General features: G+C 36.7%; 4 protein-coding genes across 8 annotated transcripts; 2 read left to right on the forward strand and 2 right to left on the reverse strand.

Annotated features, from left to right (window-relative positions):
• Positions 1–2,072: 2,072 nt before the first annotated feature.
• Positions 2,073–3,651, reverse strand: LOC113738113 (probable aspartic proteinase GIP2). Its single transcript, XM_027265296.2, has one exon. It carries the CDS (start codon positions 3,586–3,588, stop codon positions 2,293–2,295), a length of 1,296 nt encoding a protein of 431 aa, XP_027121097.1. The 5' UTR covers positions 3,589–3,651; the 3' UTR covers positions 2,073–2,292.
• Positions 3,652–6,568: 2,917 nt separating this feature from the next.
• On the forward strand, positions 6,569–10,806 carry LOC113738114 (uncharacterized). 4 transcript variants are annotated; one of them, XM_027265299.2, is made up of 9 exons: positions 6,682–6,920; positions 7,101–7,241; positions 7,379–7,494; positions 8,640–8,732; positions 9,477–9,579; positions 9,656–9,730; positions 10,315–10,410; positions 10,506–10,605; positions 10,734–10,806. In XM_027265299.2, the coding sequence occupies exons 1-8, from the start codon at positions 6,831–6,833 to the stop codon at positions 10,563–10,565; spliced, it is 774 nt and encodes a 257-aa protein (XP_027121100.1). In that variant the 5' UTR covers positions 6,682–6,830; the 3' UTR covers positions 10,566–10,605; positions 10,734–10,806. The 4 variants fall into 4 exon arrangements, 3 of the variants coding, with proteins under 3 accessions (XP_027121098.1, XP_027121100.1, XP_027121099.1); XM_027265298.2 differs by having other exon boundaries at positions 10,739–10,806; XM_027265297.2 differs by having other exon boundaries at positions 6,569–6,920; positions 10,506–10,806.
• A 1,222-nt stretch (positions 10,807–12,028) lies between these two features.
• Positions 12,029–15,949, forward strand: LOC113738115 (probable protein phosphatase 2C 40). Of its 2 annotated transcripts, none has more exons than XM_027265301.2 (4): positions 12,029–12,302; positions 13,663–14,807; positions 14,995–15,259; positions 15,631–15,949. In XM_027265301.2, the coding sequence occupies exons 2-4, from the start codon at positions 13,671–13,673 to the stop codon at positions 15,759–15,761; spliced, it is 1,533 nt and encodes a 510-aa protein (XP_027121102.1). In that variant the 5' UTR covers positions 12,029–12,302; positions 13,663–13,670; the 3' UTR covers positions 15,762–15,949. The 2 variants fall into 2 exon arrangements, with proteins under 2 accessions (XP_027121102.1, XP_027121101.1); XM_027265300.1 differs by lacking the exon at positions 12,029–12,302 and adding an exon at positions 12,309–12,655.
• Positions 15,950–18,367: 2,418 nt separating this feature from the next.
• On the reverse strand, positions 18,368–20,081 carry LOC113737150 (heavy metal-associated isoprenylated plant protein 35-like). The gene is made up of 3 exons (XM_027264416.2): positions 19,844–20,081; positions 19,671–19,746; positions 18,368–19,465 (listed from the first exon to the last, which is right to left on the reverse strand). Exons 1-3 carry the CDS (start codon positions 19,865–19,867, stop codon positions 18,621–18,623), a joined length of 945 nt encoding a protein of 314 aa, XP_027120217.1. The 5' UTR covers positions 19,868–20,081; the 3' UTR covers positions 18,368–18,620.
• Between the last annotated feature and the right edge of the window lie 2,826 nt (positions 20,082–22,907).

Raw genomic sequence — 22,907 nt, forward strand, 5'->3', positions numbered from 1 at the left:
GAATAAAGGCTTCTAGAAAAAAAAACCAAATTATCACCTGCGAGAGAGGTAGAGCGGTGGCGGAGGTGGAGGGAGTTTTTGGGCAACAGAGCGGCGGGCGGCGACCCACCCCGTTGCCATCCCAGCCCTACTTTTCTTGGCTTCCTCCCTCAGCCTAAATTGAGAACTCAACCCACGGAAAAAAGCCCAATTTGTGGCTTCGGTTTTGTCATTGAAACTCAGCCCTGTTTTTGTAGCTTTGCGTCTAACAAAGGCCCAGCAAAATTATATCTCAGCAGATTCATTTCTTAGTGGAATTTCTCTAGCTTTACTGTCTCATAATGTATTCAGCATAATGGTTGGTTTATATACAAATTACATTATCCTGAATTGAAGGTCGATATATTTCACTTGAAATTTTTATGAAAACTTTCATTCTAAATTTAGTCTACCAATGGAAATTTGTCACGTATTATGTGTTTGTAAAATGATATTTACGGTCCTCAATAATCCTTTGGCACTCCATTTCCTTTATATAGGTTTGTTTGGATAGGGTATTATTTGAAATATTATTTGGAATAATTACTGTAGCACTTTTTGTAATGTGATGTATGTGAAATAAAAAGGTAATTGGGAAGATAAAAAACTGTATTGAAAATTGTAATTGTGATGTCAGCAAATATATTTGGCCAAATAATCTACTGTCCAAACAAACCCAAGTAGTACCAGGAACAATTATTGGCATGCAAATATTACTCATTTTTTAATGAAGTAGTAATTTTGTGATAAGTTTTGTCACAAAATATTATCTTTCTTTTGAAATTTTTGTGTTATGCCATGACCAGAAGTTACAAAGGCATTGAAGTTGGTTGTGTGGCTCTGAGGATTGAGACCAAGAGTAAAACGTTAGCAAATATATAATCTTATCTTGGCCTCTAGTAATACAAAATTTACTCTCCAAGAGGGCACACCATTTGTTTTTCATTTTCAATTGATCCATTGCGCTATATATAATCGTTTATGCAGAAATATTGCACTTGTACCCAAGTATTACGTGTTATTGCATACATGACTGCAAACAAATTGGCATCTTTTTCTATCCCGACAACTTGAATTCGAGCTTGATTTGATTTGATTTGAGTTCGAGTTCGAGTTTGAGTTTGGTGGCATTTTAGGTCAATTGACCTTAAATGATATAAATTACAATTTTATGTAATTTTAACCACGCTAAATTGAGAAAACACAAAATATTTCAACTTGCAAGGATCTAATTTAGACAGAACCATAGTGGCCCAAGTACAAATTTCTAACGTTTAGAATGCTCAATTGAACTATTTACAAAGTTCAAGCACTTACATAAAAAATTTGCTTTATTTGGCCATAGAAAAGCCTTTGATTGAGTAGTTTTTGAAGAATATTCAAATTTGCACATATATAAAGATACAAGATGCGAGAGGCCAATCGAAGGAACCCTCCAACTTCCTAGTCACTCGCCAAACAACACAAAGGGAAGATAACAAAAGCCGGGCAAAAATAGCAACATGTGTTGTGATCTTGGAATTTATAGCACTATCTCCGTAACCTCTAAAATCTAACTCTATTTTTTTTTGCTATTATATCTCTAAATTTGTGGCATATTTACCCATGCTTTATGGATATTTGTGTTCTCAAATCTCAAGTGATAAGCTAGTGCATGTGAGTTTACAACTCTTTTAAGTTCACAGCGGCTGAATTTTGACTTAGAACATTATGATCTTTAACTTCTATTTGGCTGGTCTCATCCGTCGCCGATATCTTTTATCTTTCCTAGCAGCTTTTGTCTGCTTCAACACTCGGAGTATTTATAACCATTAATGGAATGGACGCAATAATGTAGGACTTCCTCATTTATTCATCAAAATAAATGACAGATTACTTCCATGAACTGAAGGGCGACATAACTTATTTACAACAAAGAAGTCATGAAAAACATATTCATTCTAGCTAAATGCAGTCAATACCAGAAATATTTTTTGTTTTAAGTTTTAACTGATTCAATTTGATTTTATAAAAGTCTGTGAAGAAACAACTTCTGCACCCTACTCCCAGCTGCGTTATATGGATCCCAATGCACATCCAATTTATTATAGTATGGCACGTACAGGATTTGCATGTTATTTATGATTACAAGCAAATTGGCTCTCTTTTGCAGTCCCAACCAACTTTCAGTGGAAATTTCCATTATTATACATTAAAAAGGTAATAGCAAAAGAAAAAGAAATATAAAACACGGATGCAATGGCATTGAGAAGTCTTCAGTGGAAGAAGCCCTCTTCAAGCTTTTGATGTGAAGTTGAAGTTGGAGCAAGTGGTTTGGTGGAACAAGAGAGTTGAGCTAAAGCCAAGCCTGGACCTTGCCAAATCAAACTGCAGCAGATTATCCACAATCTGGTGCAGTCCAATCACGATTGAAGTCCTGGGATTCAAACCTCCATCCACAAATCCCAGGCACAGCACATCCTCCTTGACCTGCACCATTGAGTTTGCACCAAAAATCCTCCAAAACACGCTCTGACTTTGCAAGACAAAGTCAATGGTAGGAGCTGGAGGACCAACTCTGGTGCTGCCCAACTTACTGGAATTGAAGCAAACCTCAAAAGGTGCTACTTGTGCCACTCTAGGCACCCCTGAAAATGCTTTAGCAAATGCACTAGTAAAAGCCTTATAAATTGATCTTTCCATCACGGTATAGGGATTTACAGTACTGATCTTGGTTCCACCGTTCCCATCTTTGTCAAAAATCTTCAACAATGTCGAATTTATTGCCACCGGTTTTCCGTTGACCTCAATGGATTTCACCCCAATAAAATACTCCACTGATTTCTCCCCTTGGAAGAAAGACCCTGCAGTGCTAACCGGATTGATGAAGAGCGGGGTGTAAATGAGCGATTTGGAAACATCTTTACCTGGGAGAAAATTGTACCGGCTCTCACCAAAGAATATGACCCCCTTGGAGCCCAAACAGATTGCAAACTTTCTTGGAAAACTGAAGGCACTGGCTAACTGCGAAGGAAGTCCAATAGGGCCTCTTCCCAATCCAGCCATTCCCACGACTCCTTTGGCAAGACCCTCAAGAAGAAAGGTAGGGCCACAAGTGAATGCAACTCTCGGGGCAGAGACAATGCTGCCAGGATTTGATCCATCGGTGGATTGCAAAGATACAACGTCTTGTGCAAGTTCACCACTAGTGGCCGTGCGAATGAAGGGGTTGTATGGGAAGAGTCCACAAGTGTTGTTGTTGCACCCTGGCCTCGGGCTGCCGTTGCATTGGCCACATGCCTTAGAATTGGCAAGGTTGCATACCGCTGACCGGCACCTGGCTGGCCTATAAGATGAGCTGATGTAGTTTCGGTCGCAATCCACCCACAAGAATTGGCCTCCCAGGTCCACGGTTAGTCTTATTGCGACAAGCGGTGTTCTTTGGCTGAGCTGAGTGATGTATTGACCGGTTGCTGAGTCTTTGGTTAGTGGAAGGACAAGAGCACGGGGTCTAAACGAGGTTGTCTGAGCTATGGAGGGAGAGATCAGGAGGAAGAAGAGACAGAGAGGAAATATGGAAAGATATGCCATGGTACTGATGCAAGGGAATAAAGGAAGTATGGGGTTGATTACTTGCTGTGTAAGAAGAAATGGATTGTTGCATCTTTATTTATAGGTGAAGAGACTCCTAGCTGTTTCCAGTTTTAGTCTTTAAAGATGTACTCCACCAGTTATTTAATCCGGTCAATTATGGATGAATCAGCCACGAAGCTTTCCTTTTAGCCCTTCAAACTAAACTTTAAAAAAAAAAAAAAAAAGCGTCTTATTCGAGTCCCTCAAACTCAAAGAAACAATATTGATCTCCTTGTTTTCTTTTGTTCCCTTCAATCTTTTGAGATATTGAACATTGTGCAACCGAGATTGTGTTAATTTGACCATTTGCACATTATTGATTGGAAATGCATTATTCAAACTATATATATATATATATACATTCTACAAGCAGCAAGCTGAATTGAGAAGGAGATATGGTACTTTGACTTGCAAGGATCTGATTTACACATACTTATAAGCCGAAATACAAGTTTAATTTACCACATTTAAAATGCAAAAAGTTATGATTAAGCAGGTTTCGTGGACAGCGGTAACACCTTCCACCGGTGACCAATAGGTCCCAAGTTCGAGTCTCTGTTCCGCTGGATTCCTCCGGCCACATATCGTGCTTGGGTCGGGTTGGGGCGCCTGGCCAGGCCGTAGAAAATTAGTCGAGCCCCGTAAGAATTGATCCGGACATCCCTATGTAGACAAAAAAAAAAAAAAAAAAATTTCGTGGAATATGCAAAAGTTGCATGTGAAGATAAAGTTGTGGATGATGCTCCAGAGGTCATGACTAGGAACTGGGAACCTTCCAACTCACTTTAATCCACTAGGGAACGTGTTAAAAATTAGAATCCAATGGCTGAAGTTTGACTTCGAATTTCCATGCGTGATCTTTTACTTCTACTTTGCTGATCTGATCTGTCACAGGGAATTTTACCGGCGTTCATTGGATACTGTTAGAAAATTTAATAAGTATTTCATTTTATAATTCCAATTACCTCGAAAATGCAAAAAGCAAGAGTTCAGTCAAAATTTGGAAAGATTACTGCTATGATTTGAACAATGATAAGCATATAAAGTCCTTCCTGTCGGCATTCACTTGTTCTTCTCTCTGAGTAATCGGGGCAAAATTATTCGCTAAACCTGAAAATTCGTCATATCCGATATACAAATTAGGATATCAGATTTTTATTATTTGATTGGGTCAAAAGAGGTCGGGTACACGCTAAGATGCGAGGCGGGTTAGGGTCACATAATTAAAAAATTCGCTGGTATCCGATCCGCCCCGCATATATATATTTTTTATTTTTATTTTTATACACACAATATAAAATAATAATTTAGAACTAAATAAATAATTTTATTGAACAAATTGCATTACAAATATGAGATACTATAGTTTATTTACAAGATTCATTTGTAAAGGTCATGATCTTATATTTTATAGAAAAAAGTTTAATTAATGCGGAACATATATATTAAAAATTGTGCTACTTATTTCAAACTTTTATTGATTTTGAATTCTTTTAATTTTTTTCTTTTATCTTATGTTCTCTTCACATGCTTGTTTCTTGGTGGGAAACCTTTTTTTAGAAAATTTTTTTAATTAAATCTTAGATGAATATGTAAAATATAAAATTAAATTTATATAAATTATTTTTTTTAAAAATATTAAATGATAAATGGGGCCGGGCGGGTACTCACTGACCTGACCCTATCTTAGTGAATACCCTATAATCGAGTACCCACTGATATGCGAGACGGGTAAGGGTCAGAAAATGACTGACCCATAAGATGCGGGTCGGGTCAACCAAATGATGAATAGGACGGGTATCCGACCCGCGCCCACCCCTAGTAATCGAGCTTTGCATAATAATGCTCCAATAATTAAAGAAGGCAAGTCGTACACTCCATCACTAGTGAGATTACAGTATGGTGCGTAAATACACAATAATTAGGAGAAAATGCGTGTGTGTGATTTTTTTTTTAGGGTTAAAAATAAAAAAAGTCTCATGTGGTATACCTAATACACAAAAAAACCTCTTGTGGTTTCAAAACATATAAAACGACACCTCATGTTTTGAACTAAATTATAAACTAACAAAATTCGTTAAAATTAACGAAAATGACGGTCTCGACTGTTAAACTTATCGGATTTCGTTAAATTTACCGGATTTCGTTAAGTTTAACGAATTCTGTTAGTTTATAATATAGTTCAAAATATGAGGTGTCGTTTTTGTATGTTTTGAAACTACAGAGGAATTTTTTATGTATTAGATGTACAACAGGGGTTTTTTATGTTTTTAACCATTTTTTTTATTATAACGATAACATTTATATAATTTAACCTATTCTATTTTACAGAGAATGGGAGTCTAAAGAGATTGTATAAAGAACTATCAGATTTACGGATCCGACTAAATCAAAGAAAACCGACTAGACCCGACAGACCCGAAAGTGTGTGTGATCTTTTTTTTTTCCGAAAGTGCGTGTGATCAATCATTGTTTTTTGGTTTTTGTTATTTTTCATGCACACAACTTTATCATCTTCTCTATCATATCCATCATTTTTTCTTTTTTAAAAGGAAGAAGACAGTGCAAATTTACTAAAATGAAAAAGGAGTAAATGTGGACTCGACTGATTCGTGACTGCAAATGCCCAAGGGATGACGCTAGTCCCATTCTTGCCTTGAAAAGCCCCAATCGGCCCCCTTTGATTTCAACAAATATGAAATCCTGTTCCTGCCGGCAGTTACTTTTACGTCGTCTAGTCATTTTCGTTGCGCTTGGATGATATAATACTCTTAATCAAAGAAGGTTGCCCTACACTCCATTGTTGTTGAGATGATAATAATAACAATAGCCACTTGTCCAAGCCCAACCCAATCCCGAACCAGAGTAGACTTTCAGTCCCATTTTCCCATTCTTTATCTGGCCTTTTAATTTAGACGATCAAGGCCCAGACTAAGTCAAGCCTGAGAGAGTTAAAGCATTTCTTTTTTCCCTCTCTTTAACACATTTCCTCAAATTTCTCCATTGAAACTTCAACGAATTGTCGATTCTAGCAAATAATTGGTCATCCTGCGCCAGCCAACGTTTACTTTTGTAAAGAGAAAACAACATAATAAGAAAATTTTGATGCCATCATTTCTATACTGTTAATCAGAAAAAGGAAATTTTCTTGCTTTTTACATTAACTTTAATAACTACAACAAAGCTGTAAATCTGCAGTTATGGCTGAGAATCTTAATCCGACAAAGTTGGAATACTATGAAGAAATGTGGAAGCTTCAATCTAATGCAACTCTCCTCTCTTCATTCCAGGTTAGTTTAATACTTGCTCATATCAGTCAGTGATGGCTAGAAACACACAGTCCACGCACTGAAACTTGATACTACTGCTAAACAAGTTAACATGTATGATAATCATGGACAATCTAGTAAGAGGTTGACGGGTTTTGTTTATTTTTGGAAATGATTATCGGGTTCAATCCAATTTGGTAGGGTGAGGATGGTAAACAAGTGTTAATATTGGACTCCACCATTTTTCATCCACAAGGCGGTGGCCAACCTGCAGATACTGGTTTCATTTTCAATTCTGACTTCAAGTTTTCTGTTCAAGGCGTTCGATCGAAGGACAAAATAGTATGCTTTTTCAATTTTAGATTTTACTTGTTATCCCCTCATATTGCTATGTTGGTCAAGTTTAAATTTTTTTTCTTTTTTATTGCTTTATCTGTCTCCTTCCTTATCAAAGTTATTGCTTGCTTGAAAATTAAAAGGTGTACCATTATGGTTTCTTCGAGAACTCTGAAAATGCGGTGTTGGAATCGAAAATTGAAAAAGGAGCTGAAGTGTTATTGCAGGTTGATGGAGAAAGGCGAAAGCTCAATTCCAGGTATGCCACCGTCGGGAATTAATCCCAGTCCTTTTGACCCTTTGTATGATAAGTTGGTTGCTGTGATATCTGATGTTTGTATGCTTTTTCTTTTTCTGATCCAGGGTTATTTACTCAAAACATTGTTTTTTTGCATTGAAAATTAGATAAATTTTTATATCTTTGGAAGATCAACTTTCTTTGTTGAAAGTTAGATGCATATATGATAATTATTGTGTGTGCCATTTTTAGTGGATCGACTTCATTCAGCCAAAAGGGAAAAAACATTCTCTTCTTCCATTCTCACGATGGCTCAGCAAATATAATCTCCCCACCATGAATGAATAAATAATCGAATTGCACTTGTGGACTTTCCCATATGTACAAGGTTGGGAGTTTCTCTAAAAAATTTTACAGGTTGATTGATCAGACTTTGGGTAAAGGAGTTAAAGCTGCTGTCTGTAGCACTTATAATGAGAAGGCAATATCCTTCACAGGTTTCAAAGTTTTGATTGATGTTTAAAGATCCAAAAAACTAGCATTCCAATTTGCTTGCTTATGATTTGTGCTTCTTTTTTAATCCCTAGTGACTATCATTATATTTGTTTTGAATGCTTTACGTATCAATATTTTGGTGTCTGCTCATTCAAGCACTACTGCACTTTTGCTGTATATTTTGGATCACTATAAAAAGTGGAGCATGTGTGTAGGTGAGAATTGGCATAAGATGCTCCGATTTCAGGTCTCTTCTATGGTTATGGTGATAAAGGAATAAGATGCTCTGATAATTTTTGGCTGAATGAAGTCCATTTGATCTTCAAAACATGTAGTGCACTAGTCATGGAAAACTAAGAAATCCATCAATTTTTATTTGATTTTTTAAAAGAAAGTGCAATGTGGAATTCAAATCCAATCCAGGAAATGGCTGCAGACTAGGTTGTAGGCAGATCTTTTACACGTTGCTTAATCTAATTCTTTCTTTACTTGTTTGCATCTGAGAAATTGTACTATTAGACAGTAGTTTTGAATAGCTTTGATAGCTACAATCTTCAGCTTTTCAATATGATTGTTTGCAATATCCTGCTGAATTTGGAGTTATTGTTACTACTGTTTTGGTATTCTTTGTAGCCATGGTTTATTTTTCTAAGCCAATAGAACTTTTTCAGGTTACATTCAGCTGGGCATCTTCTGGATGCATGCACAGCAATTGTGGGATTAGGTCATTTAGCGCCTGGCAAAGGTTACCACTTCCCTGCTGGGTATGGATTTGGATCACATAGATGAACTTAAGGCTTATGCTTATTGTGTGGCATATAAATGCTGATTCTGCATGAATGTATTGTGTCTGCTATTTCAGGAAGTTTGTACATATGTTGGCTTTCTTCTATCGCATGCATCCATTTTACGTTTCTCCGAGGCATTGATATCTCATAAGAGTGAGCTTGATATGAGAGGGAAGAATTAACTGGCAGCATATGATACTGGAAAAGGAACTATAAAATCATTGAGGGGCTATCATTGTCATTAAGATGTTCCAATCATGTTTTGATCCTCCATACTCCTAATCATATAACCATGTGGACGATTAACAGTGTGGCCACATCAAAATGTCGAACATACTATTCTTGTCTCTTAGTTGTGGCCGACAATGTAGAGAATTCCAAATTGACAAACAGCAAAAGCTAGAGGACGAAAAATAAGCTCATTTCCAAGTTGTTACGACATGTTCTTTATCTGTGTTTCAAGAGCATACTTAATCTGTTCACCCAACGAGCTTCCATTTTTTTGACCTTACCGCAGCATGATGTGTTGTCCATTGATCTAAAAGGAATCACCCCCGTGCAATCAATGATATTTTGTTTTTCAGGTCTCTGGAACACTTCCATGCATCAATTACCCTTAACTTGGTTGTTCTGTGACCGAAAAACATTTTAATGATCATGTAAATGTCCAGTTTTATTGCTTATTTGCCTTAGCAGGGTGCCATTTTAAATTTTTGTCAGGCCGTATGTGGAATATAAAGGAACAGTTCCACAGAACGAATTGCAGAGTAAGCAGCAGCAATTAGAGCTAGAAGCTAACAACTTGATTGCCAAGGGTGGGAAAGTAAGTTTTCTTTTTCTTTCGTCTTGAACCAGAAAAGTGAATAACCATGTTTGTAAACACTGCATATGACTTTCAGGTTTTTGCTTCAGTTTTACCATACAATGAAGCTGCTGCGCTGTGCGATGGCTGCCTCCCTGACTACATCCCCAAGGTAAGCTTCTATTGTTGCATATAGGTTACCTGCAACCAACTACTTTCCCTATATCAGTATTTCAGCATATGAGCTATAAAATTTTTGTCTGAACCCTTCTAAGAAAAACTTTTACAACAACTAAAATGAAACTTCAGTAATGGACAAATTTGGTGAATATTCTCTTAGGTCGATGAATCATTTACAATGTAATTGGAATCCTTTCTGTGTGTGTCATAGTCAAACGCTATCATTGAGATATCAATGCACTCATGACATATTTCTGTTATCTGATAAAGATGCTGTATTGGTAAAAGATCCAAACTCCAAAACGCTGTCAAACCATGTGGTCCATGGATCCTGGGGATCTATGATTTGCTGGTTGTGTGCAGCCTTATTTTTCAAGGAGATGGTATTTTCGTTGGACACACAAGTAAGAAAGCAAAGGAGAGATAGATGACTAAAATATTGGCTGACTAGTATTATCTTTTCTTATTACCTTCATCAATGACTTGCCTGTCTCTGTTTGGGCAGATTTCGTACCATAACCCTTTCCAGTACCAAAGGTACTATTTATCATATTCTTGCACTTTACAATCATGCAGGGAAGCAATCCTCGAATTATTAAGTTAGGAGAACAGCCTGGATGTCCCTGTGGCGGCACACATGTTTCTGACATTTCAGAAATATTGGGCGTGAAGGTACTTATATCGATTTAATCCGGACGGTTAGTTCAATATATTATGATTTAGGAAGGCCTAAGTTCTTGTGCAATCACCAATTCTTTCTCATCCAGGTTTCTCAAATTCGAGTGAAGAAGGGGATGACTAAAGTTTTCTACAATGTTGAGCCCTAGGAAACGTTGGTGGCCTACCAGTAGCTTTTGGAATCTGAAGGTGACATTGGTTATTCAGAAGATAAATATTGAATAATCAGGGATGGCATCATTATAAGTTCAGCTTAAGTGAGCATTTTGCAATGTCAGTATTAACTGGGGGTATTTATTTGCTTGATTATATTCAAGAACAGTTACGCTTGAACCAACTTGCTGGTCGGCAATGTGCCTGGTCAAATAATACCACGACGTGCTTCATTTCTCTTTTGCTTGTTCTTCTGCTTCTGCTTCAAAGTTTGCTGCTTTTTGGGGCATATACTGCCAATGGGGGTTTTGGAGCCACTTTGAAAGGTAGCTTTTTTGTCTACTTTATTCAATAAGCACATCAATCACCTTCCGATGGAGCTTGAAATGAATGAACTGGGGTCTTCAAGGTACTATGCATGATAGCCATAAGACAGCTATTCCAGTGGTTTTAATTACCATTCATCCTGCTGAGGCTTACAGATTTGTCCATATACTAACCTATGGACCCTGAAACCATCTAAATTGAGGCTCTGGGCTCCTTCACTGTCCTCATCTGTGTCCCTACCATATATCGGCGATGTAAATTGGCTGCTACTCCCCTCCGCTACAAAAACTTGTTGTTTACATGAAATGAAATGGATATTTTGTGGATGGAAAATTAGGATAATCTGAAAGGTCCACACCGAAATTTTCTTCCAGATAAGCAAGCAGTCCTCAGTGCCTCCAATCTCACTTTTTGTTCTCTCTGTTTTTGTTTCATGATATCGAAAATATAAGCAGCCATATTTGTTATAGTAGTTCTTTTACGTTCAAATACAAACACTAAACTCTGCTGGAGATGGAATAGAAAAGAAAATGATATGACTATGCATTGTCCAATTATGCTGAAGTAATAACTTTTTGTTACGAATACAGTTTGTTTCCCTATCAAGGGAAGGGACTCGCGACCGCCACAACACTCTTATCTAAACAGCTTCTCTACACCATGAAAAGCCCCAATAAAATCGCCAATACTAGAATCCACACGCTAATATGATTTAGGTCCTATTTGATAATTCAATATTTAAATTTAATGGATTCAATTCATAACATCTTTAGACGCGTTTGATAACAAGAAATAGAACGTTTAAAAAAGTAATTTAATTTTTGCTAGATAAAACTTGCTTAAAAAATAAGTGATAAGTAATTCAATTATCACTTAATGTGATATATCTTCAAATACACAATTCAGTAATTTAATGAAATCAGAATTCAAATTTCAAATTTTAATTTTATTAAACATGCCCTTACTCCCTTACTCTCGTCTGCCAAATTTTTCTTTAAAAAAAAAAAAAAAGGATACATTGATAATTTTCACTTTTCATCTTTGCATGCATTAGAGTCCTTTGAGTCCATGTTGAAGAAAGTGAGAAAAGCAATAACCCTTGGAAAAGGGGCGGACATCTTTGAAGAAACATTGCATAAAGGGGAAAAAAAAAGAGTGGAGAATAATTCGCACCAAGCAAAATTTGGAGAGTCCAAAACCAAACAAATATCATCATCAAAGCCGTACCAGAGGCAGAGGAGAAAAAGACACCTCTTCACTCACTAGTGGCATTACTCTCAGCAGTCGTCTGGTATGCTTTGTTTGCTGCATAGCAAAATTACCGGTAATGGTGAACCTCAAACCTTTGACTTCCCATCTTCGACAAACGTCAGCCAATGAATTATATATTCTAAACTCGGTAAACGGTAAACCAACTCCCCGCCTTCCGCTCCCACCTCACTCTTCTCCCCTCTCTCTCTCTCCCTCTCTCTTTTTTCTTTCTCTTCTCAGATTCTTGTTTGAGTTTTATCTAAAAAGTAGTTGATCCCAGCTGGTATTGGTTTTCTAGTACTCGTTCTCTTTTTATAGTCTCCGCACACACACTCAAACACACGCCTGTTTATGACACTATCAACCCTTTACTAACTGCAATTCTTCCCTCATTTCTCCTACAAAAAACATATTAGAACTGCTAAAGAAAGGTGGTGTGTATGGTCTAGATATACTTGCATTAGAGGAATTGAGATCCTGCTGATCATCAGGGGTTGCATCCAACAGGGTAAGTGGGAATTGCTTGTTTCCTTTTCTTTGGTGTCTTGAAGGCATATTACATGTATTGGTGCATGATTCCTTTGCAATCCAATTCAATTTTAGTGGCGAAAGTTTTGATTTTTGAGAGCTTGACTTTGTTATGGTGATGGTTTCTGTTGTGGGATTTCTAGAATTTTACTTGCAGTACTTACTAGACTCGTATTGCTGCAATCATGATTGGTGATACGTCTAATGGAAGGAGAAATAATTGATGATGCTTTATACAGAAGAGCAAATCTTTTAGAGATTTTGATCGAACTGTAACTAATTATTGCAGCTTTTCTTTAGCGGTTATACAAGTTCAGAATGCAATTTTGGTTCTTCTATGTTCGTGTTTATTAGGTTTTTTCTAAAGCAAGTTAGTGGAACAGTAATTACTTACTAACTCATTTAGTTTGCAGAAGTTTCGTTGATCAAAGAAATGGTACAATGTTGTAGGCCAAAAGAACCTAGAGAAATAAGAAAATGATAGAGATTTCTGCCAGCGTACATGTACTCCAATAGTTCGACTAACTTTTATGGATCCTCGGCTTTCTTATTATATTAGATCTGTGGGTAGAGTTTCTACGCTTTCTAGTTGTGCTTTTAGAGAAATTAACAGTGGTAATAGATTTCAGTTATATTTAGGACTTCCAAACCTGCACAGTAAGGGGCTCCAGATCGTTGCATGAATCATCTTGTGAGCTTGATGCTCGCAAGGTTGGGGCTCCTCTGTGTGTGCGTGTTTTTCCCCTCTTTCTGTCTTTCTACCCATTTACCTTACCTAATCTGGTTATAAAGAAATCAAGGAAGGCATGAATGGGTCTAGACCTTTTTCCATTCATATGTAAATTGAACTAAACGTGTTTTTTTTTTTTTAATATCTTTGCTCTTACAGTCAAAATTTTCAAAAAATAGCTAATATGCATTTGTCTTAATTTAGAAGATTAATTTAAAAAAAAATCTTTATCTATATATTACGATATTTTTTCTCAGGTTGAAATATGCATGGAGAGGTGATAAATGATGCAAAGAGAGGAATCGAAATTAGCTTTGGGTATCAATGCAGCTACGAGAATGATAACAATTTATCAAATGGAATTGACATCCCTTGTGCAATAAAAAGCCAAAAAACCAATGGTTCATTCTCTTATTTGTCTGGTGCTGCTTTAAGTGCCAATGCCACATTGGCGAACACAAACATTTGCAACGGATTGATTGGGGAAGAAATATTGCCAACATGGGATTCTCCTAATTCATTTCGGAGGATTCCCTCATCTCCATCTCTCTCAAGGTTGGATCTGTTGTCATCTTCTCTTCAAAGTAGCATGTCAAACTTGAGTTGCAGTCCATCGACTCCTAATGAGCTATATGGCTATGATTCCTTTTCTCCAAAGTCAACTAGTGCTCCAAAGAGTGATGGCTTCCTGAACACAACAGAAGTAGAAGTTGCAGGCGGTGCTGCTGGAGAAGATCGAGTCCAAGCTGTTTGTTCTGAAGAGAATCGATGGCTCTTTTGTGCCATATATGATGGCTTCAATGGAAGAGATGCAGCTGATTTTCTTGCTGGAACGTTGTATGATACAATAGGATATCATCTTAACTTACTAGACTTGGAACTTGATCAAGCAGTTATTAAAGCATCTGACTTGTCAAATGCTAATAAATATATCCCTTATGTCTGTGAAGATGACAATTGCTTTGTGACTAGAGATTCATTTGTGGAGCTTGAAAAATCATGCGGTCTAATTAAGGAAAGAGTGCTTGGTAGTCTTCAACGTGCTCTTGCTCAAGCTGAGAATGATTTTCTACACATGGTTGAACAAGAAATGGAAGACCGCCCTGACTTAGTGTCTGTCGGATCTTGTGTATTGGTTGTACTTCTCCATGGAAAGAACTTGTACGTACTAAATGTAGGTGATAGTAGAGCTGTATTAGCGACATGCGGTGAATGCAGTGACATGAATTCTGATGACGGGCTACTAGCTGTGCAGCTCTCTGATACTCATACTGTAGACAATGAAGAAGAAAAAGCTCAACTTTTACAAGATCATCCTCATGACTCATCAATCATTGTAGGTGGAAGAGTCAAAGGGAAGTTGAAGGTCACTCGGGCGCTTGGAGTAGGCTACTTGAAGAAGGTAGAGTAACATGATTTTTTCTGCATTTGAAGGATTGCCGTCATATTGCGAAAATTACCAAAATATGCATTACCTGTAACCATATCATATCTACATGCTACTATTTTGTACAAGGACTTGAGAGATGTTCTACTGAATTTTTAGATAATTCATCCATTTCCATATCTGCTCCATTCTTTCCTTGCAGAAGCATATGAATGATGTTTTGATGGGCATCCTTCAAGTTCGCAATCTTCTCAGTCCTCCCTACATATCTGTACAACCATCACTAAAAGTGCATGAAATTTCTGACTATGATCACTTCGCTGTTCTTGGGAGTGACGGTTTGTTTGACTTCTTCAGCAATGAAGAAATTGTAAAGCTTGTCTATTCTTATATTTCAAGTTACCCTTCTGGTGATCCAGCAAAGTTCCTTGTTGAGCAGCTTCTTGTAAGAGCAGCAGACTGTGCAGGTATGACCCTTGTGTTATATATTTTTTTTTCTTTTTCAGTTTTTGTGTTGAGGATCAAGGATCAGCAGAGTTCTAAAGGAATTGAGCATAAATTTTTAAATATTTTAGTGTAAAACAATTACACCTTACTCTTCCATGCTAAGAAGATGAAAATTGAGTTTTCAAATTTCTTGGGAATTGGCTACTCAGATTTTTATTCTTTCTGGTATCTTTTAAATCTGTATTTATTGAGTGGAAACCAATTGCATTACTTGGACTTCCATGCCCTACTAGATTGATTTTTTTTTTTTTAAAAGGCGTATTTTCAATAATTGGGTTGTGGGAGCTGTATCAGTTGGATATTAGTAAGAAGTTTTAGTAATTCTGTGCAGGTTTCACAATTGAGGAGTTGATGAGTATTCCAGCTGGTAGGAGGAGGAAATATCACGATGATATTACAGTAATCGTGATAATCTTGGGGATGAATAAGAGAACGTCAAAAGCATCTGCACGCTTATTATGACTGCAAGAAACTAGAAAAGGAGGGAGGAAAGTTACTCTTTTTTGTTTGGCATTTGGTAGGATAAACTACTATTGATTTGGATTGTATATAATTGCTCTTGTTCATTAAGCATCTCCATCAAACATCTCTATCAATCTGTATAAGTTATAAATTGTTCTCCAATTTCATCAATTGTTTTAAAAGCTTCAGTCGGTGTGAATTCCAAAAGGGGTTTTTTTTGGGTATATTTTGTAATCTCAATTTTGGGATCATAGGTAGACAGGAGGCTTAAAAAAGAAGCAATTTTAGATATGAAGAATCTTTTTTTTTTTTTTTTGGGAAAAGGGGGGGGGGGTGTGCAATATGCAGAATCTTTATAAACAAAAGTAGTGAAGAATTTTAGAGGAAACTGTGTCCTACATGACGTGCTAATCTTTTGGGGCCTCTTCCTATCAAAATATTTAGCTCCAATTCAGGAGAAAAAGATTCGCAGTGCAGGTTATTATTGGTCGATCCAGTCTCATCATGTTTCGTCTTTGCATATTGACATGATTCCTCTTGTTAGTGCTCAACTTTGTACCCTCTGGACCTTTCAAGAATTCCAAATGTAATCTATGCCTGCTACTTTAAGTGTTTCCATGCCCACCAGTAAACGAAGGACCTAGCTTGCACCACATCAAAAAACCTCTCTGATTCCCCCTATAGGAGATCCAAGACAATTCCTTGCTGCTAAGTTATAATGGAGTGTTACTTTATTTGCTTGGGTATGGTAAAACCATGAATTGAATGGTAACGAGTAATTTACAAATGATCAAAGAAGTACACACTAATCATCGTTGCTGAGGTACTTGAGATTCGAATAGGTGAAGTTACAAGTGTAGTTTTTTTTCATTATCTTTTCCCTCCTCCTCCTCCTTTCCTGTTTCAGGTGGGAAATGTGATAAATCTTTACACTAAAATCCAGACAGCTGTGTGGTAACTGAAGTGAAAACTCCATTATGATCGAGGAGGACAAGGGTAGAGTTTCAGGTTTCAGCTGTCTTTGCTGGCTTATGTACCCAAACCATCATTGCGAAGTGCCTCTAGTCAAATGATGATGCAGGCTTCCTTTGGACGGACCAGAACAATCAAGAAGTACTCGATTATTGAATAATACCCGCTCTTGCCTCTCGGCCTTTCGAGAGATTTGAAACACAAATATTCAAGCAAGCATGTCTATTCCATTTCAGCTTCCGAATGTCAAATGGGATTTTAGAGAATAAAATCAATAATGAGAGCTCTGACCTTATGAAGTTAGCTCTACCACATAAAAAGAAAATGATTTTCTGTGGGGAACGGCCTTCAATAGGATATGATTTTGATCAAAGGATGGGGTGTGAATGAGATGCGGCATTCTTGTGAGGAAGAATAAATAGTCAGTCTCCCTGTGAATATTCTTACATGTAAGATTAAGCTGAATTATTCCATTTGTCAAGAGCCTGCTTTAGCTTTCAGCATTTAAGGAGGCTATAAGAGACCACCCGATATGAATTCCAACTTTATATCTGCAACTGTGGTTTGGAATCTGTGCTCTAAAACGATCCCATTTTTTGAGAGTCCTTGAAGTGGAATAATTTCAACTTTCAAGCAGAAGCTGTTGACTTCCTTTATACTCCTTAGTTAGTATGACTCCACGGACAAAATGCCATTCTTGTTTTTGTTGTTTTGGGATTAAAGCCAGCAGAAAGTTCAAGAACAATAGGTCCATGGTTAAACTTTAGCGTCACTGATCGAGATTATGTCCTAAATTGTAACCTGCTTGACCAGGGATTTAAGTAGGAACTTGTTTTGTCAATTGGGAAGTCGAAAACGGGAGCAAAAAGCTAGATCACACTTTGGTTTTCCTCAATCGGGTTTGGTCAATTGGTAAGGCTTGTTCGCTTTGCCTAAGGAGTGCTCAGATTTGAGTCCCGCTGCCAACAATCTCCTGTATAGGTAGTAGGTGAATAGATGCATCAATTGCCTGCCCTAGCCTCGGAATGGGATCAATTCCCCTCTACTTAACTCTCATCTTCCCACCCCCCCCCCCCCTCTCCCCAACAACAAACAACAAAAAAAAAAAAAATGGAAGGGACCTCTAGTTTTCCATTCCACTATGTTATGTAGCATATTACTTGAGATGTCGCCTTGTGTCTGGTACATAAGTGTATCAACATCTAATACTGAAATATTATTTGAAATAATTACTGTAGCACTTTCTGTAACGTGATGTATGTGAGATAAAAAATAATTAAAAATATACAAACATGAATTGAGAAATTCGTTTATGATACAACCGAAATATTACGTGAAATACTTCAGCAATCCGAACACATTCGAATAGCCAATTTTTTTCAAATAATATTTCGTTTGCATATATTTTTATATTTTCAATCAACTTCTTATCTCACATATATCGCATCACAAAAAGTGCTTCAGTATATATTTTAAATAATACTCTATCGCAATACACTTACATTCTTGATCACAAGGTGACTAGTCTTTGCACCGGCTTTTTGCAGTAATTTTCAGTGGTCAGTTGCTTCAATTCATCAGAAGAAGTAGTAACCCACAACAAACTCTAGGAACGGGCATCGGGGCAAATATAGTACTCCACTAATACAACTCTATAAGTTCATCGGAAGTTCCAAAAAGTGAGACAGATAGTCATTAGTCATTACTAATCTAATCTCTGAATCCTAAGCAAAATTAAAGGTACATCAGGAAACTCAAAAGGTGACGTTGACTCCCCATTCCTGCATTGCCTGCACTATGTACAGTTTCTTGATGCACACAAAAGAAAGTTCCCACGGTCTCAGTCTTGAAATCTCAAAATACAACATCTTCATCTTAGCAGGATGATCACATTATATAGCATCCATTAGGGTTCTCATCGCTCAAAATCTCAAACGAACTCAGTGCTGGAGCAGGGTACTCTGGATAAACCTCTGGGTAAGTACATGCATACAGGTATGGTGATGGGGACATATACCAAATTGGACCAGTGCAGGTGGTTGGGTGTGCTGCGTTGTAACTCACGACATATGCTTGATAAGGTGAATAACTTGGTGGATATTGGAACATATGCTGATTTGAAGGGGTGAGATTTATCTGATCTGTAACCTGATTAGGACTCGTCACCCTTGGACCTTCCACTCCTGTGCTTGAGGGAGCAAGAGCAGATGCTGAACCTGCATTGCTGTTATTGTTGCTGTTACCTTTTTTCCCTTTCTTTTTCTTCTTTTTTCCATGTCCTCCTGCTCCGCCATTATTCTTTTCTGCACCACCCCCATTGTTAGCGTTGCTTTTTTGTTCACTTACCGGAGATTTTTCTGCAGTAGCCGGAATGCTTCCAGGCAACTTCCCATCAATCTTTATCTCCCTTTGATCTCCGGCAATTCCATCAACTCCGGCAAATCTGACAACTTTTGTACCTTTTTCACTGTTCTTAGCAGGGTTGACGTTTGCTTCCATGTTCCCAGCTGGACTTTCTTCCTCTTCTTCTTCACTGTTCTCACCATTTTTTGAGTCACCCCCTTTTTCATTGCTGCTTGATTTCCCTGATTTTTTATCTTTTCCAGCAGGTTTTTCAGGCCACAACTCTGCATGTTTCCCTGTTTTGAGTAGTTTCCTTATCAAAGTCTGTGCATCAATATTCCCCGTCACAGTGACTTTATGCTGTGAATCAATAGCAACTGCATAGACACCTGTACATGCAAAAACGAAGTCCAAAAAGGGCTACGGCTAAATTTCTCAGAAACTCGAGACAATAAAAGAGTTCTTTTTTTTTTTTTTGAGGTTTCAAGGTTAACTCTCTGTTTTAGGAAGATATTTTTGTCATATCTTGCAGGTTTTGGCTAGGAAATCCAGCAGAATGATGAAGGGAACATGTTATTGAGAATTAAAGAGTACCTTCAATGCTTTGTAGAACTTTCTTGACTTTCGTCTTGCAGCCTTGACAGTGGATAGATACCTTTAGAGCCCATGTCTGAAAAAAGAGAAGGAATATTTGAGCTTTAAAAGTAGAATACAAATGAAATTAACTAGATACTTGCAGAAACAACCACAAATAGCATAAATTATACCTGATATTGTAAAGGTTCTTCCATGAGTGTGTGTTGTGTGTGAGAGAGATGGAGAGTTTGGGGACTTGGGAGAAATGAAAGCTTGAAGGAGGAGTGAATGCCGCTGCTTAAGGAGACCTGAGTTGAGTGCCTTGTTTGTTAGTCCCAAGTGTACTCTCCCTACAGCGGGAAAAGTGCGGAAAAGGAGGGGAGGGCGGGGTTCACTATCAACTATAGCCAAAGTCGATATGATGAGAATGACACAAGAATAAGATGCCTGTTCTTCTTGAGCATGCATCCGTCCCTTCTTCGAGGGGAAAATACTTGGACAGTTGGATATACTTCATTTATTGCAGATCATGTATTTGTTAGGCATTAATTTTTTTTAAATCTGCATGTATTCAATTTTTTTTTCTTAAATCTGCATTAAATGTCATCGATATTCTTTTAGGATGTAAAATTTCGATGGATATGGTGCACATTTTCATGCTCTATTACGCTATCAAGTACTAGTAACCATCGTGAATCGGGTCGTCATAAATAAATTTCCTTGCGGAATTGTTCACAGTAACCAAGGCTAATAAATTAATGATCCTTTTTTGTTGTTTTGACTGCGGATAGAAGTCTTTTTCAAAAATTAATTTTTTAAATACAATAAAAATTTTTAAAAAGTACGTAATCTAAAAATTTGTTTAATTTTTTTTAAAAATTTTAAAAAATATCTCAAAATATATTCTAAAAACTCTTCTACTCTTAAATATCAAAAAATATTTTTCTGAAAATATCCCAAAATATAATCTAAAAACTCTGCTACAGCAAAAAATTTTAAAAACACCCCAAAAAACAGCTAATCCAAACAGAGTCCATGTTTACATTTTCCGGTCAAGGGTACTTCTTCTCAAATTACAATATTTGATTAATTTAACGCTTAAACAGCCATATTAAATATTAATGACGGACAATAGACATCAACCATAAAACGTTTGCTAGGATCTATGAGTTTTCTATTCTATGGTTTCTAAATGCTTTTGGCAACAAGAGTTTGACCAAACAAATTGAACCACAAGTGGTGCTTAGGATAGAGTTTGTCAAAGCAATTGATAATCTATCATTAAACTATCATCACCAAATTTGACAAAGAGGTAGTATCGGAGGTAATTCCTCTTCTTGATAAAAAGCACAATTCATTAACAATTGTCCAGCATGATTTGATTTACGTCGAACATGCATTAGAAAAAACATAATAGATCAGATTGCAATTTAACAGATGCAATAGATCTGAAAAATTTTTCAGCGGATTTGAAATATATAAAGAAATTTTCAAATTGTCTTCTAGCAAGATAAATCATCAGATGCAATCAATAGATATATAAAAAAAAAATTCAACTCATTTGAAACATATAAGAAATTTTTTTACGTTGTCTTCTAGTAACAAGATAAATCATTGCAGCTTCCTTTGCTGCAGCTCTATTTTGCACGTAACAGAATTAAGTCGATTCCTATCACCAATATACGCTAGAGTATTCTCGGCTTCTCTTATTTTGTTCTAGGGAACAAGAACACCTCCACTAATTAATGGTGGTTTTGCAAAGGAAATGGCCTGGGACTGGAGGAAATTTTTGTGGGGGTGGCCGGTGGGGTTGGAGAAAAGTTGAGAGGATCAACGTCTGGGAATAAGGGTAGTCACACACACAACTTGCCCTGTTGCCCAATCCCATGCTCCATCATCATCGATGTACTCCTTCCGTCTCACTTTAATAATTTTAATTTTTTTTCACACAGTTTAAAAAAAAAGTAGTTAATTTTGTTGGAATAATCAATTTAGGTAACTATTTTTCTAAAATACCCTCACATTAATTAGAGTACAACTTTATGGGAACTTGAATTGATGGTAAAAAAAAGAATCAACTCTCATTAAATATGGTAGGTTTATAGTAACAACAACTTATATTGAATAAGGATATTTTAGAAAAATTAAAATATAACTGCATTCTTCAATTGGAAAGTGAATTATAATTTGGGACAGACGAAAAAAAAACAGGATTATCAAAGTGGGACGGAAGAAATAATTGTTAAATAGCCAAGATATCTTTTGCTTACGGGTTTCGGCATGGAATTGCTTGACTTGGCTGCCTCCTCCAGCGCCAAAACAAAAGTATTTCTAGCCTTGTGGGGTTGGCATCATGAATGAATGACCAATTAATTAAAACGTACTATAGAATTCCCAATTGACGACAAGGACACCTATTAAGAACGAGGGCACGAGTCCTTTCAAAAAAAAAAAAAAAAAGAAGAGTGAGGGGTCCTGGAAAAGATTGAAATTACTAGTGTTTGTTACCAAATTATTTCTATGATTTATCACGGTTAATTACTACTAATAACGATTGTTTTTATTTTTATGTAATTTTAATCTTTAGAATTTCTAAGAATCAACGATCAACATTATTATTTCATTCGTCCTCATACTTTTCATTTTAAAATGTCTTAAAACAATTGTTATGTTAGAAAAGTCAAAACATCTTTTGGTTTCTTTTTTCAATGTATCATTTCTTTCTAATCATATGCACGTTACCGTTCAAATTTAAATTTTGAATTTATGAGGGTAAAATTGAAAAAAAAAATGCACAAACATCGCGATCAAATCACTATTCTTAAAAAATTGAATTTTCATGACAAAATAGATGGTACGAAGGGTGTACTTCATGCATGTACAGCGCTATATGGTTCAGAGGGGGAGTAGCAGCAGTATCCATGGTTCCCAGGTTAATATAATGGAGTGACAAAATGCATTTTAGAACCAATTTACTCGAAAATCTAGCCTGGGTAAATGCCCAAATTGACATCACTTAATTCTTCTAGTGCACTACTATTATTATTACCAAAAATAATACAGATATATTCCATATATATTATTGTTAAATACATAGTGGGTATTGCATCTTTTTTTTTTGTTTTGTTTTAGAGAAGCCTTTTCTACAATTATTATGAGATCGACCAATTGAGTACACCAAGAATGCAATTCTACCGTACGGTGAACTTTGCTGCCTTTGCTTTTTCTTTTTCCGATGACTGAGAAACTCAGACT

The sequence above is a fragment of the Coffea arabica genome, chromosome 3e (assembly GCF_036785885.1).
Source record: "Coffea arabica cultivar ET-39 chromosome 3e, Coffea Arabica ET-39 HiFi, whole genome shotgun sequence".
Lineage (NCBI taxonomy): Eukaryota > Viridiplantae > Streptophyta > Magnoliopsida > Gentianales > Rubiaceae > Coffea > Coffea arabica.